General features: G+C 42.1%; 1 protein-coding gene across 1 annotated transcript in view; it reads left to right on the top strand.

The window, feature by feature from the left end:
* Nucleotides 1-1,170: 1,170 nt before the first annotated feature.
* The window catches only part of HECW1 (HECT, C2 and WW domain containing E3 ubiquitin protein ligase 1), a 257,418-nt gene continuing 241,236 nt past the window's right edge, over nt 1,171-17,352 (top strand). The window contains exons 1-2 of the mRNA XM_068972905.1: nt 1,171-1,492; nt 15,802-15,909. Coding sequence (XP_068829006.1) covers nt 1,204-1,492; nt 15,802-15,909 — 397 coding nt within the window. The 5' untranslated portion in view covers nt 1,171-1,203. The remainder of the gene's footprint in view (nt 1,493-15,801; nt 15,910-17,352) is intronic.

The following is a 17,352-nucleotide window of genomic DNA, read 5'->3' as shown; positions in this document are numbered from 1 at the left end:
TGCCCTGATCTTTGAAAATGGAAAAAATATGGACCCAAATTACTGCTAAATAGACTTATATCATCAAGAGTAGACTGGTGCTGAGTCTGGTCCTCCTGGCTGGTTAACAGAAACCCAATAACTCGCATTTGATGGATGTGTATAATAAGTTACAGTCCTGGGATCTAAACTGCATGATGTAACACATTTTAAGACCTTAATCTCTTCTTAAAAACAAAAGTGCTATTAGTTGTACAACAGCAGGTTCTTTTATAGGCAGGAACCCCCAAAATGTACATTTAAATCCCAATTGTAGTACACTTTGATGAAATAAAAATCACCCCTGCTTGTTTCAAAAAAGAATCCCTCATTCCAGTTCTACAGAATGCCCCTTCCCCCTGTTTTCAAAGCCATCTGTAGCAAAACAATCATGTTACTGGTCTGTATCAGCTCAGCTAGTTTGAAATGCTCCAAGTTGTAAACAATAAAAAAACATGCATTTTTTTTTTTCTTATCAGATACAATATTTTCTACAGTATTAGCTCTAAGGGAGACATGGTCTTCTGAGGTTGGATTTTAGTGAAAACTGCAGTGTTTGAAGATTACTAGGATATCTGAGATCCTTAATAGGCATTTCAGGTGGTACAGTGACCTGCTGTAGAATGAGGGTTGTAAATGAAAGACAGTGACTGCCTCCTCCAGCAGAGACAGCCTCCGATTCTGGGTTGTGTGTAGGGTCTCAAATGCCACAGAGATCACTAAAATGTGCCGTGATAATACCATCATTTACTGTAGAGAAGGGTAAAATTGGATCCAATTGAATTTAGCCAGAGAACTCAAGAGATGGCACTTTGGGGGAGGTCACACTGCAGGGTCATTCTGTAGACATTCCTGGCCTTCTGATACCAAGCAGGCTGGAGGGACCTGAGGGAGGCAGAGACCCCAGCAGAGCAAGGAAAGGCATGGCCCCTTGGTGAGTGTGTATTTCGTTCTTGCCTTCCCCACCTGAACCCAGAGCTACTACTTTGGCCCCCCAAAAAATGCTCTGTGTCTATTTCAAATCTTCCTAAAAGGGCTGCCCTCTCCCTGCTGGCTTCCCCCAACCCAGCCTCCCTTCCCTGTTAAGACGATGACTGACTGTGGAGCCAGCATCTCCCGCCCCTGCTGACTGTCTGTTTGCCCCCACAGAATCTGTACCAGAACAGGTTCTTAGGCCTGGCCGCCATGGCGTCTCCATCTAGAAACTCCCAGAATCGACGCCGGTGCAAGGAGCCGCTCCGCCACAGCTACAATCCAGGCCAGTACCACAGTGTGGCCATCAGGACTGGCCCCCATGGTGCCGGCACCATCCCCCGCTCCACCAGCGACACTGACCTGGTCACCTCGGACAGCCGCTCCACACTCATGGTCAGCAGCTCCTACTACTCCATAGGGCACTCGCAGGACCTGGTGATCCACTGGGACATCAAGGAGGAAGTGGATGCTGGCGACTGGATCGGCATGTACCTCATTGGTGAGTAGAGCAGTGCTCAGTGCAGAAGTAATGGTCGGAGCACGGTGGCTCAGGCGTTCAACAAGCATGTAGTGCATATTTCACTTTAAAGGATGCCTTACTGTTTCAGTAAATGGGATCATTTCATTAAAGTGCACGAGTCACAACTGAATGTGTTGTATGCCAAGAAGACCGCACATGAAGGCATCACTTCCCACTTCTATTCAGTGGCAGAGAATTGGGAGATAGCAGGGCAGGATGTAGCTGGACACAAATGTCATCACCATTGCAACTATACATGTGCTCTTCTACTTATGAGTGAGTGAATATGAAAACCTTGATTTTAAAGTGAAAGTGTCATTTCCTCAGTCGTGTCTGACGCTTTGTGACCCCATGGACTGTAACCTGCCAGGCTCCTTTGTCCATGGAATTCTCCAGGCCAGAATACTAGAGTGGAGAGCCATTTCCTTCTCCAGGGGATCTTCCTGATGCAGGGATGGTACCCAGGTTTCTTGCACTGCAGGCAGATTCTTTACCATCTGAGCCACTAGGGAAGCCCTGTTTTTAAATCCATATGTTTATAAGTCCAGAGCAATACAATATATGCAACCAAGATATGCACATATATGTGGAGTAATTTCAGCTTAGTTTTCAACACTCAGTTTAGTTCAGTCACTCAGTCATGTCTGACTCTTTGTGGCCCCATGGACTGCAGCATGCCAGGCTTCCCTGTCCATCACCAGCTCCTGGAGCTTGCTCAAACTCATGTCCATTGAGGCAGTGATTCCATCCAACCATCTCATCCTCTGTCGTCCCCTTCTCCTTCTGCCTTCAATCTTTCCGAGAGTCAGGGTCTTTTCCAATGAGTCAGGTCTTCATGTCATGTGGCCAAAGTACTGGAGCTTCAGCTTCAGTCCTTCCAATGAATATTCAGGGTTGATTTCCTTTAGGATTGACTGGTTGGATCTCCTTGCATTCCAAGGGACTCTCAAGAGTCTTCTCCAACACCACATTTCAAAGCATGAATTCTTCAGCACTCAGCTTTCTTTATGGTCCAACTCTCAAATCCATACATGCCTATGGGAAAAACCATAGATTTGACTAGATGGACCTTTGTTGGCAAAGTAATGTCTCTGCTTTTTAATGTGTTGTCTAGGTTGCTGCTGCATATGGACCTTTGTTGGCAAAGTGATGTCTCTGCTTTTTAATGTGCTGTCTAGGTTAGTCATAGCTTTTCTTCCAAGGAGCACGTGTCTTTTAATTTCATGGCTGCAGTCACCATCTGCAGCGATTTTGGAGCCCAAGAAAATAAAGTCTGTCACTGTTTCCATTGTTTCCCCATCTATTTGACCAGAAGTGATGGGACTGGATGTCATGATCTTTTCTTTCTTTTTTTTTTTTTTCCAAGTGTTTCCATGGGGCTCTAGTGAGCTGTAGTAAAGGATTAACCTTTCCTTTTAGAGTAGCTTGCACCCTTCAGTTTCAGTTTTGCCACATTCTCCTTTCCGCCCATCTCTACTTTAATTATGATGGTTACTTGTTTAACACCTTAGACAATTAGATTGTTGACCCCCAGATCTGTTATTTTCTTTTTCTTTTTTATTGTTCTTGAGTAACTGGTTTAGTCGCTAAGTCATGTCTGACACTTGCAACTTCATGGGCAGGGCTTTCCAGGCTCCTCTGTCCATGGGATTTTCCAGGCAAGAATACTGGAGTGGGTTGCCATTCCCTTCTCCAGGGGATCTTCCTGACCCAGGAATCGAAGCTGGGTCTCCTGCATTGTAGGCAGATTCTTTACCAACTGTGCTATGAGGGAAGCCCTCTTGAGTAATAATTATCAAAGTTTATAATTGTACAGTATTGAGAAGTATTAGAACAAAATCCAGTTATTGGAAGACAGTTACTTTACAATATTGTGTTGGCCTCTGCCACACATGAACACAGATCAGCCACAGGTATACATATGTCCCATCCCTCCGGAACCCCCTCCCATCTCCCACCCTATGCCACCCCTCTGCTGCTGCTGCTGCTAAGTCGCTTCAGTCGTGTCCGACTCTGTGCGACCCCATAGACGGCAGCCCACCACGCTCCCTCGTCCCTGGGATTCTCCAGGCAAGAACACTGGAGTGGGTTGCCATTTCCTTCTCCAATGCCTGAAAGTGAAAAGTGAAAGTGAAGTCGCTCAGTTGTGTCCGACTCCCAGCGACCCCATGGACTGCAGCCTACCAGGCTCCTCTGTCCATGGGACCTTCCAGGCAACAGTACTGGAGTGGGGTGCCATTGCCTTCTCCGATCCCACCCCTCTAGGTTGTCACAAAACACTGGATTGAGCCCCCTGTTTATAAGTTGATATAGTCACTATGGAGAACAGTATGGAGATTTCTTAAAAAACTAGAAATAGAACTACCATGCATACGTGCATGCTAAGTCCCTTCAGTCATGTCCAATTCTTTGCAACCCTATGAACTGTAGCCCACCAGGCTCCTCTGTCTGTTCTCCAGGCAAGAATACTGAGCAGGTTGCCATGCCCTTCTCCAGGAAATCTTCCTGTCCCAGGGATCAAACCCACATCTCTTACATCTCCTGCATTGGCAAGTGGGCCCTTTACCCCTAGCACCATCTGAGAAGCCCTAGAACTATTATATGACCCAACAATCCCACTGCTGGATATATACCCTGAGAAAACCATAATTGAAAGAGACACATGTACCCCAACGTTCACTACAGCACTACTTACAATAGCTCAGGCATGGAAGCAACCTAGATAGCCATTGACAGATGAATGGATACAGAATTTGTGGTACAGATATCCAATGGAATATTACTCAGCTATAAAAGAGAACACATTCGAGTCTGTCCTAATAAGGTGGATGAACCCAGATCTGGTTTTGAATCAGCTCTTTACAGCTGTACCTTCCTGCAGTGATGTCAATGGCATTTATTTCTCAAGTCAAGGAATAATTGGAGTAGGAGCATGGCAGAAGAGAGGTGGAAACCTTCATCCATGGGAAGAGATGAAAGAATCTGGAGCTCAGCCCTAGATCAAGGCTGAGGTGTAGACCTGGGGTAGTTGTCCCTGAGAGTGGAAGAATTCACTCAGGGACTGTATGTAGAAATAAAGCACCAGAAGGTCCCTATCAGAAAGAGAGGCAGAGGAGGAACTCAAAAAGAAGGTGGAGGTTCGATAGAGAGGTAGGACAAGGACTTGGCAACCACATCATAGAAGATGAGAGAGGGGGTGTTTGAGGAAGGGAGAGTCAGCAGTATCGAGTGTCCTGCAACTCCATGAATGAACAAAATCTGGTGTTAACATGACATTTCGACTGAGACAAAAGTAAACACAGCGCATCCTCTTGAGAATCTCAGTTTGACAGTTTGTTCTTCCCACAGTAGAACACATATATAACTGTGAAGCGATTTAATGCAAAATGCCAACACTTTCAGTGGCATAGCATTTCAAAAACAACTTCCACATCCAAAATTATCTGTGAATCTTAAAAGTTCATTATTTGTGAGTCCTTAGTAACTCATCTGCCAGATTCACAGTGCCTTGCCAAAGAGCAAATCATAGAGATCAAGTGATTTCATCTAATCTGTCATTCCACAATTGAAGAAATGCCAAGTTAGTGGTTCCCAAGGCCACACAGCTGCCTACCCTGGCGACAGACCCCACGCTGACCATGGAGACATCTTGGGACATTTGGGGGTAACTGCACTTATGGCCATTCCACATCACTGGGTAATCTAACTGTCCCTGTGAGGCCCGGTTTGTGATGCTCTCGACTCTGACCTCCAGAGCTCTCCAGACAAATGTGACTTTACTTCTGCCAAAGTAAGTGAGACATCTGGATTTGGAAGGGGACATGTGGCCCTGCTCACTGATGCTGTCACCAAGTCATCAATGCTGTCTTTAGCCAGGAGGCCAACCATAGCACAATAATAGAAGCATTACTCTTACTTTCACCATGAAATCACATTTGGTTGCCTGCATTTATGGGGTAGTTCCTGAACTCAAGAGTGTAATGAAGGATTCTCTCCCCTATGACACAGAATGGGGAAAGATACGGAGTTTCAATGTCATCTTGACCTGGCTATGGAGAAAAAACATAACTTTGTTCTCAGGACCATTGAATGGAATTGATGAGATATTGTGCACTTACTGCCTGTTGATCATTAAATTGCATCTTGATTTAACTTGTCAGGTAGCTCTAGTCTCTGGATGCATCATGGCAAATTACTCTAATTCCCAGCATTCGTTGAGCCTAGCCATGGTTGTTAAACACGTGCTCAGTTGTTTCAGTTGTACATTATAGAATGTAAAAATGTCTTACCAAACCCAGAAGAACCTGGAAAGAGACTTTCATTGTCATTAAATGGGTAGAAGCTTATGATTTGGTCATAGAAGCAGATACAGTTTTAATCACTATTCCCAGGAAATAGTTTCACAATCATTCATTCAGTAATAACTTTGACAAGTGAAAGCTAATTGTTTGTGAGTCCTATACTTAGGGTTAAAGATTGAACAATGCCCATGGCTTCCTCCCACTGAGAAAACAGTAGTATATATTTGGATTAGGATACATCAACTGAAGGATACTGTAAAAACCTCTAACCATTAGAATGCTAAGTTAATTAGAGTGGATCAGTTCAAGTATTTTCCACCTCTTCATTTTACATCCCAATATGTTAAAAAGTTGAATATCTTAAAACCCTCTTTAGGATGATCAATTTCTAAAAATAGCCATTCCTTTGACTCTGTTGGAAGGAACCCTTATTAAAACTGCTGAAATATGAAATAAGTATGCAATTACCATTATGAAAATATAATTGAATAGGTAAAGTAGGCATAATATGCTTATAATTTGCAAAACTAACCTTCTTATTAACTTGAGGCTTCCCTGGTGGCTCAGATGGTAAAGAATCTGCCTGCAATGCAGGAAACCTGGGTTTGATCCCTGAGTCGGGAAGATCCCCCAGAGAAGGGAATGGCTATCCACTCCAGTATTCTCGCCTGGAGAATTTTGTGGACAGAGGAGCCTGGTAGACTACAGTCCATGGGGTCGCAAAGAGTTGGACACAACTGAGTGATCTTATTAACTTAGCATTTTAATAAATCATATCGTTATTATATCATGTTATATACCATGCTATCCTTATACCATGCTAGAATCTGCTCAACACTTTAAATCATGATGAAACTAAAGTATATTCATGCATTTACATTTCAACAAATTAAGAGATGATAACTCAGATTGAAGGCAGGAGAAGGGGACGACAGAGGATGAGACGGATGGATGGCATCACCAACTCGATGGACATGAGTCTGAGCAAGCTCCAGGAGTTGGTGATGGACAGGAAAGCCTGGCTTGCTGCATGTAGTCTATGGTGTCGCAAAGAGTTGGACATGACTGAGTGACAGAACTGAACTGACTGAACTCAGAGTGCAATTAAGATTAAAAATTTCCTAAAGTGGCATGTTTGAAGCATCTCCATAGACGGGTACCTGAGGACATATATTCTCTTCCATACCTTTTGGTTGCTTTATCTGTGAGAGGTTAGAGATTATGGCCTGGATCTAACTGATTTGTTTTCTAATTTTTGAGGGCTGTTTCTGTGACCTATCCATGCTCAATATTTATAAATACCGTAAAACAAGGACACAATACTTCTACATACATGTTTCAGTTCATAGGGTACCTCACCAAGCAAGGATTCTTCCTCTCTCCCATGTGTACATGTGTATATTTAACTTCAGTTACATGAATTCACTTGGGCTTCCCAGGTAGCATGTTGGTGAAGAAAACACCTGCTAATGCAGGAGACGCAAGAGACGTGGGTTTGACTCCTGGATTAGGAAGATCCCCTAGGATAGGAAATGGCAACTTGCTCTAGTATAGTTGCCTGGAAAATTCCATGGACAGAGGAGCTGGGTGTGCTATAGTCAACAGGGTCGCAAAAAGTCAGACACAACTGAGCAAGTAAGCACACATGCACATAAATTCAATTACCTATTGTATATTTTATTTTCTCTCTTCCATATTTTGAGTGGAGTATGTCAATATTGGTAACAAAAATTTTTCATTTTAATTTTGACTCCTGTATCTCTGCCTTTGCTTCTGTAAGTTTTATACTTTGCAGATTTAATGCTGATTACTAAGTGCATGGATTTTCATGATGTTTACATCTATTTCCTCTACAATTTCTTATAGGTTATTGTTACAGATCTGCCTCTGTCCACTGTGCTATTCCTTGTCTTGAATTTTGCTTTTTTTTTTTTTTTAATTATTTAAGGCTGCTAGTCTCTCAGTTTTCTTCTGCTTCATATTTCTTTGATCTGTCTTTTTCTTTTCTTTATTTGCAATCTTTAACTTTTTTTTAAGTGTAGCTCTTTCTGTGTGCTTTTTTATTCTGAACTCAAGGTCTCTTGACCTTTAAGTTGCTAGAATAGCGTATTTACATTTATTACACTTACTGTTCTATTCGGACTTATTTTTCCCATCTTTCTTTAGGTACTTTATTGTATTTTCCGTTTCTTTGATTCTTCTTCCCATTAGATCTGCTGATTTTGAAGTTATGCATTTTTAGTGCTCTTACGGTGACCCCAGTACTCTTGCCTGGAAAATCCCACAGATGGAGGAGCCTGGGGGTCTGCGGTCCATGGGGTCGTGAAGAGTCGGGCACGACTGAGCGACTTCACTTTCACTTTGCACTTTCATGCATTGGAGAAGGACATGGCAACCCACTCCAGTACTCTTGCCTGGAAAATCCCATGGACGGAGGAGCCTGGTGGGCTGCAGTCCATGGGGACGCGAAGAGTCGGGCACGACTGAGCGACTTCACTTTTCACTTTGCACTTTCATGCATTGGAGAAGGACATGGCAACCCACTCCAGTGTTCTTGCCTGGAGAATCCCAGGGATGGGGAAGCCTGGTGGGCTGCCGTCTATGGGGTCGCACAGAGTCAGACACGACTGAAGCGACTTAGCAGCACCAGCAGCAGCAACATTTTTTATATTTCTTGAGTAAGAAACCCTTTCTTGTTTTCAATGTTTGTCTGTGAGATATTCCACTGTGGAAAACCAAACAATAGCAGTTATAGGAAGCTATAGAATAAGTATGGAAACCCAGTCCATGCCCTTAAGAAAAATTTAATGTGCTGAGCCTTAAAATGTAAAGTTTTAAGATGAAAGCCAAAATTGTCTTTTTGACTAGACGTCTGCACACAGAAACTCCCGGAATGCTTCCTATGGACATCAGCTCTTGAAGCACTTTTTCTTTTATAGAGTTTTATTTCTTAAGTTTTTCTTTTTATATTCTTTGTATTTTAAGTTTTTTTTTTATAGCAGGCAATCTATTAGAATATAGAAGAGCTAAAGGGGGGACTTCTCTGGTCAAGACTCTGTACTTCCAATGCAGGGAGCATGGGTTCAATCCATGGTTGAGGAACTAAGATTCCACATACCAAAGGCACAGCCAAAAAAAAAAAAAAGAGTTGAAGCTATGTTTCCCAATTTTGGTACAACCAGTTAGAATACTGTTTTAAAGAAACAATCTGAGGGAAAAGCTATAGAAAAAAAGAGTGGCATTTATTTTTAGGGCCTCCCCCATCCTTTATCCCCAGATTCCCTTCCTGGGACAAGAGAACGAGAGAACTACAATCTTCGCTTAGTAGTGTGGAAGGCACCTAGAGTCTCCCCAGATCTCCTGGCCAACTATTTAGTAAACCCATAGTCTAGTGATAGTGGGAGGACCTTGAGACCTTTCCAAGGTTGGTTACCAGAAGGCATGAGTTCTTCGGGGAAATGGAAGCTACTCTGTATTTTTTTCTGGTAGACTTAGGTAGTGGATCAACTTCCCTTTATTCTGTGCTCACTTGCCCATTCTGTTCTCAACAGCAATAATATACTCTTCTTTTATAGATTAGAATGTTGGGAGCATAGCTACAGTTTTCATTTGGAAGACAAAGCATTTTGAAGAGAAATGCAGTCCTTGTTTCTTTTTTTTTTAATTTTTATTTTTACTTTATTTTGCTTTACAATACTGTATTGGTTTTGCCATACATTGACATGAATCAGCCACAGGTGTACAAGAGTTCCCAATCCTGAACCCCGCTCCCACCTCCCACCCCATATCATCTCTCTGGATCATCCCCATCCACCAGCCCCAAGCCTTCTTTCTGTGAGCTTCACTGGAACTTTCTGATTGAAAATTTTAATAACTTGCAAGGGTCTTTTTTCTGTAATAAATTGTGGAGCAGGAGGTATGATGCTTCATACTAGAAGAAATAAGTATCAACTAGCAAATGCAGTCTTTTTTTTTTTGAGAAACCTGATATACCTCTATATGTTTTGTACAAAATGAGTGATGAGAAAATTTTTAATAGTACTAGCCTAAGCTAATGTTTCAGACTATTATTAATGGTTTTGCCCATTAAGTATCATGGAACTTTGCCATAAAGGGCTTTATTTTTAGCCCAGACTATAAATACAAAAAGCTGCTTGGTAGATGCCTGACACTGTTCTTAGACCATTACCTCTGTTAGCTCATTTATTCCTCACAATGGATTTTGAGGTTGGAATTAATATTATCCCCCTTTTATAGTGAGGAAGCAAGGACACAGAGGGATTAAATATAATGCCTAAGCTCACGTGATCCACAAAGTCAAAAGCTTTGGCATAGTCAATAAAGCAGAAATAGATGTTTTCCTGGAACCCTCTTGCTTTTTCGATGATCCAGTGGATGTTGGAAATTTGATCTCTGGTTTCTCTACCTTTTCTAACCAGCTTGAACATCTGGAAGTTCATGGTTCACATATTGCTGAAGCCTGGCTTGGAGAATTTTGAGCATTGCTTTACTAGCGTGTGAGATGAGTGCAATTGTGCGGTAGTTTGAGCATTCTTTGGCATTGCCTTTCTTTGGGATTGGAATGAACACTGACCTTTTCCAGTCCTGTGGCCACTGCTGAGTTTTCCAAATGTGCTGGCATATTGAGTGTAGCACTTTCACAGCATCATCTTTCAGGATTTGAAATAGCTCAACTGGAATTCCATCACCTCCACTAGCTTTGTTCATAGTGATGCTTTCTAAGGCCCACTTGACTTCACATTCCAGGATGTCTGGCTCTAGGTGAGTGATCACACCATCATGATTATCTGGGTCGTGAAGATCTTTTTTGTACAGTTCTTCTGTGTATTCTTGCCACCTCTTCTTAATATCTTCTGCTTCTGTTAGGTCCATACCATTTCTGTCCTTTATCAAGCCCATCTTTGCATGAAATGTCCCCTTGGTATCTCTAATTTTCTTGAAGAGATCTCTACTCTTTCCCATTCTATTGTTTTCCTCTATTTCTTTGCATTGATTGCTGAGGAAGACTTTCTTATCTCTCCTTGCTATTCTTTGGAACTCTGCATTCAGATGCTTATATCTTTCCTTTTCTCCTTTGCTTTTTGCTTCTCTTCTTTTCACAGCTATTTGTAAGGCCTCCCCAGACAGCCATTTTGCTTTTTTGCATTTCTCTTCCATGGATATGGTCATGATCCTTGTCTCCTGTACAATGTCATGAACCTCCGTCCATAGTTCATCAGGCACTCTATCGGATCTAGTCCCTTAAATCTATTTCTCACTTCCACTGTATAATCATAAGGGATTTGATTTAGGTCATACCTGAATGGTCTAGCGGTTTTCTAAACTGTGGAAAATTCTGAAAGAGATGGGAATACCAGACCACATGACCTGCCTCCTGAGAAACCTATATGCAGGTCAGGAAGCAACAGTTAGAACTGGACATGGAACAACAGACTGGTTCCAAGTAGGAAAAGGAGTACATCAAGGCTGTATATTGTCACCCTGCTTATTTAACTTATATGCAGAGTACATCATGAGAAACGCGGGGCTGGAAGAAGCACAAGTTGGAATCAAGATTGTCAGGAGAAATATCTATAACTTCAGGTATGCAGATGACACCACCCTTATGACAGAAAGTGAAGAGGAGTTGAAGAGCCTCTTGATGAAAGTGAAAGAGGAGAGTGAAAAAGTTGGCTTACAGCTCAACATTCAGAAAATGAAGATCATGGCATCTGGTCCTATCACTTCATGGGAAGTAGATGGGGAAACAGTGGAAACAGTGTCAGACATTATTTTGGGGGGTTCCAAAATTACTGCAGATGGTGATTTCAGCCATGAAAGTAAAAGATGCTTACTCCTTGGAAGGAAAGTTATGGCCTACCTAGATAGCATATTCAAAAGCAGAAACATTACTTTGCCAACAAAGGTCCATCTAGTCAAGGCTATGGTTTTTCAGTGGTCATGTATGGATGTGAAAGTTGAACTGTGAAGAAAGCTGAGCATCGAAGAATTGATGCTTTTGAACTGTGGTGTTGGAGAAGACTCCTGAGAGTCCCTTGGATTGCAAGGAGATCCAACCAGTCCATCCTAAAGGAGATCAGTCCTGGGTGTCCATTGGAAGGACTGATGCTGAAGCTGAAACTCCAATACTTTGGCCACCTCATGCGAAGAGTTGACTCATTGGAAGAGACCCAGATGCTGGGATGGATTGGGAGCAGGAGGAGAAGGGGACGACAGAGGATGAGATGGCTGGATGGCATGACCGACTTGATGGACATGAGCTTGAGTGAACTCCGGGAGTTGGTGATGGACAGGGAGGCCTGGAGTGCTGCGATTCATGGGGTCGCAAAAAGTTGGACACGACTGAGCGACAGAACTGAACTGAAGCTCATGTAGCTAGTAATGGTCTAAATACTTGCCTCAAGGTGGCTGTAGATATCCCAGTAATCAAATAACCATCTGCAGTAATTTTGGAACCCCAAAAAATAACGTCTGACAGTTTCCACTGTTTCCCCATCTACTTCCCATGAAGTGATAGGACCAGATGCCATGATCTTCGTTTTCTGAATGTTGAGCTTTAAGCCAACTTTTTCACTCTCCTCTTTCAATTTCATCAAGAGGCTCTTCAACTCCTCTTCACTTTCTGTCATAAGGGTGGTGTCATCTGCATACCTGAAGTTATAGATATTTCTCCTGGCAATCTTGATTCCAACTTGTGCTTCTTCCACAAAGACTTGCACCCCAACAAAGGATGCAGAGAAAGAACCTGGGTTGGTTGCAGGAAACCGGGGGGCCTGCCATTCCTCAGTGTGGAAGGCATGGCTTGGGCTCCACCATCCCAGTCCTCTTCTCTTCTCCAGTGCCTTCCTCTAGTGTAGACTCTGGTCCCTAACAGTTATATTCCCCAGACTCCTGTGCAACCATTTTCCAGGTGCAAATTTCTCCCTTCATTTAGATGCACCTGTGCATCTTTGGGAAGGCAAAAGTGAGCTGGGTGGTTCCTCCTGATGTTAAGTCTGTGGCTGCCACAAGCATTGCTCTGAGAAATTAAGCTTTTCTGTCACAGTGCCCTAGCATCCCCACACTCACTTCCTGGGTGTCAGCAGGCAGCCATGTATTAGTGGCAATAACCTACTCAGCTTGCCACTGGATGGTCACTCTCATTGCAGGTGGAGAGGCAGTTGCTGCGGCTGTGCCTTGGGTCCATCTTTCTAATACCTAATTCTCTGCATTAAATCCTTTACTGCATAAAATATCTGGTCTGATTCTGTTTTCCTGCATCTGATCCTGACAGTGCACCTGGATTCCCAAGCAAAGACTAGTAACTTCTAACAGTTGGCAGTACATACCTCGGGGAAGGGAGCTGACCATTCAGCACAGATGGTCCAGAAAAGGATACAGACTATTCTGTTCTCTTGTGTAATACTTGCTATGAAGTGTTACAGTTACTGTAAGGGAATGGGATGCTCATCAGGATCAACTGGCAATCTCTTAATATGTGTTTAACCTGTACAATGGAATGTATCTTTGTCTCTTTAAAATGTGTGTTATTCTCTGCAGCCTTTTCTGATTTTCCCACCTACTCACCCCCATCCTTTTATCATTTGTTCCCTTGTGGTTTGATATTTAGCCCATTCTTATACCCACGGCCTTCTAAAGAAATTGCCTGTGTTCTTGAAAAAAAAAATTCCTCAAATCTATTAGGAACTTCCTGAGAACATAGGCTCTGTCTTGTTCAGCAGTATATCCCCAGGGTGTAGCATGGTAAGTGGAGCAAATACTCAATACACATTTACCTAGTGCATGAGGGAATACTCCCTTTCTAGGTGTTATTCTATGTGGATACCTGACCATGACTATTAAAGTGACTATTCTGGTGATCAGAGTGGATAAATTCAGGAAAATACCTCTCCTTGGAGAATTGCCATAATGAGGCAAATTCTGCCCAGGTACTGAAGACCCATGGAACTAGGGAAATATTATGCTTTTTTTTTTTTTTTTTTTTTTTGCTGAAATGAGACAATTACTATAAAAGACATATTATGCAATCATCTTAGTAACCCAAACAGGGCTGTGAGCATACACTGTGATTACAAAGACAGACAAATTTTGCAAACAAGTGATTTTCCAAGAGATACATACAGTTCCTGATATTAATGAGGCAGAGATGATGCTGCTCTTTCTGATTGTCTTTGCCAAGGAAGAGGCAGCTGAAAGTGTGCAGTCGACTTAGCAGGTCACAAGCATGTTTACTGATGATCTCATGTAATCCTCCCCAGCGAGGCCCTGGTTATCACCTGCCCCCTTGTAGATGAGGACCTGCAGCTGTAGAAATGCACTATTGGTAAATGACACATAAGTCCTTGGAGCTGGGTCCCTTAGCCACAAGTTCTCTCTCTTTTCACTTCATCCCTGTTTCCCCATTCTGGCCAGATGCACAGAGTGAACCTCAGTTGCCAAAAGGGCCACCATGACCTAGCCCCTCGCTGCAGAATCTGAGCTCTGGGTCTGCTCTCAGCAGCCCCCGAGTTCTCGTTGTTTCCCCAGCCACTGTGATGGATTTGGAGTCTCAAAACATGAATTTCTCACAGCTTCAGATCCATTTAGCTTGGATGGTTACTTTCTGGTAAAGTGGAAACTGCAAGGGCCCCATAGAAGATTAAGGTAAAATTCATATCACTGCTTTTGTGCTGAGAACATAATGTCTGGAACCAAGGAAGAAGCAGTTGGATCTGTCCTCTCCAAGGATGCTGCCTTGCTCTCTGGACTCCAGCTTTAAGAAAGACATTGATGGGTTACAATATGACATCAGAGGAAGGGCAGGAGGAAAAAAGAGCACAGCCCCGCCCCCCCCCCCCCCCCCCTCAGCTCCTCTCAGTGCTTCCACGAGCAGACTCTGCCCTGCTCCAGGCTTGAACACCACATGGAGAACTTACTCCATCCTCCATCTCTACCCTGGTGACTCTTTCTCATCCCTCATCTCTCCTTCAGCTTCCTGTTGCCCTCCCTTCCTGTAGCTTCTTGTCAGAGCACTCTGTTCTTTTCCTTCCCCTCACCTGTTGCAAGTTGTAATAATCCATTTATTTCTTTGCTCAGTGTAAAATCTGTGTCTTCAATTGTTTGCAAGTTTTAGTTCAGAAAGGTTTTGCTCAACATCATGGCCCCTGCACTTTCCCAGCATGGCAGATGGGTGGATCTCAATAAGTATCTGTTGAATGATCAGATGAATACATGAGTGCATGGAGGATGGATGGATGGATGGATGGATAAATTCATGGGTGGGTCCCAAGTATTGGATGATGATGGGTATCCAGATTGGAGAAGAGAAGATAAAAGGTTGAGCCCATGGGAACTGGGCCCCAGATAAAAAGTGTGCTCAGATGTCTTCTTCATGCCTCATTCTCAGACCCAAATAGGGGCCAGTTAATGAAAGCATTAGGAGGAAGATTTTTGCACTGAGATTCTACACATGGAATAGCTATTCAAAAGGGAAATGAACTGCCAGAGAAGCAATGATTTCTCTGTTTCTAGAGCATTCAAGAACCAGCCAGATGTGACAAAGAACCTGCCTGCCAATGTCAGAGACACGGATTCGATCCTTGGGTCACAAAGATCCCCTGGAGTAGGAAATGGCAACCCACTTCAGTATTTTCCACTTACCTGGAAAATTCTGTGGACACAGGAGGCTGGTGGGCTATAGTCCATGCGGTCTCAAAGAACTGGACATGACTCAGCCACTGAGCAAGAGCACAGATGATCACTTGCTGGGAGTGCTGAGGGGTAGGAAGGAGATTTCTGGATTAAAAAGGGGCTGATCCAGATGGCACCTGAGAACACCTCTTACTCTCTGTTCCTATAACTCCAGGTGCTTTTTCTTCTGTTGAGCTGGAGGTGGCATTAATATCTTTTGCTCTTTTATTTTTTTATAAAAATTCTGTTAGCTAACATGTTTCTCTACTCTGCTTTCTCCCTTTCCTGGGAATATAGATGAGGTCTTGTCAGAAAACTTCCTGGACTATAAGAACCGTGGAGTCAATGGCTCTCATCGGGGCCAGATCATCTGGAAGATTGATGCCAGCTCTTACTTTGTAGAACGTGAGTACTTTTCCCATTCCTGTTGCTCGGGATGAAGCAGAAAGCAGCTGCTTTCGTTCTTTGCTGTGCTGCGTTGCCTTCTCTTAGAAACGTGTCATATAATAAATGTTAGACACAGTCACTGATTGTACGGTCCTAGTCTACACTGGAGGCTTGGTGGAAGAGTCCTTCCTTATGACACACCCATTTTCTTCTTTTGAATTTTAACTAAATGAGAAATAAGACATAATTTAAGATCTAAATATAGTATAAGGCATGAACACAACTTGCAATTTGTTATCTTTTTAGAGTCAAGAAAATAAGTGTTAAGGATACATGAAATCTCAGGATACATGAAATCTCATGACTGTGTCTTCATTCTGCATGAACCAATGTGAAAAGGGGGGATTTGTGTGTGAATTAATTTAGTACTGGTGCCATTCCTTTCAAAGCAATTCTCCAAGATTTCTGTGACAGAGAACATTTCCTCCATGTTCAGTTCAAATAGCAAACTATTCAACATAATTGTCTTCATCAGTTGTACAAAGATACACTTTAAATAAAATCATCTCTATAAAATATACAAAATATTGTTATCACTGAGTGAAAGTGTATTCAAACTTGATGAAGTTGTAATGTCCTGGAATAAATATATGACTTACCATGTCATATTCAAAATAATTAAAAGTTGAGCACTTTAGAAAACTGACATTTTTTTCAAGTACAAACTTGGAAAGATCTCACTTCCCAGTATACCTCCTGGACTGACAATATCTCAGTCTTTTTGGAAAATGGATGAATTTCCATTTTGCAAATATATCATATGAATGAACAGTATATTAGGAATGTAGTTTTCTGCACAAGTATAGCATAATTTGTCAAAAAGTAAACATTTATCAAGACAAAGCTTAATTGAGTTTGCAAATAATTGGAATATTGACTCAGGGCACACACATAAATCAGATAAATTAAAATGTAATAATAAATTATAGCTTTAGGAGTCAGTGCATTAAGACTATAAAATATGCCACAAGAATTTATATTTTTAATGTAAAGTAATTTGCATTTTCAAAATTGTTTTATAGAACAAGTGCCAAATTAAGGAACAGGAAGAGATTGGATGTACAAAATGTTCTAATATGGCTATCAAAGCATATGAAAGTCAAAAATCTTGCTATAATATAAAAATACAGAATCCAGGCCATATAAAAATGCAGAATCCCAAGCCATTATCCAGAAGGATAGAGAAGTTTTTGTTACAAATCAAAAATAAGACTCTTTGAAGTCTCTAAGTAGCAATAAACACATTAATCTTGTTGGCAAATTATTGCTTCCTAAAATAAAAATAATTTTCTAAACTTTGGAAATTGGCTAGATTTTAAATCTTGAAGTATAACAGAAGGGCATTTTACCTGGAAATTAAATTAGAATAATAAAATAACAAAGCTTTGTTTTGTCCATTTT

The sequence above is a fragment of the Capricornis sumatraensis genome, chromosome 5 (genome assembly GCF_032405125.1).
Source record: "Capricornis sumatraensis isolate serow.1 chromosome 5, serow.2, whole genome shotgun sequence".
NCBI classification, from domain to species: domain Eukaryota; kingdom Metazoa; phylum Chordata; class Mammalia; order Artiodactyla; family Bovidae; genus Capricornis; species Capricornis sumatraensis.
This window is presented reverse-complemented; position numbering and strand designations above follow the sequence as displayed.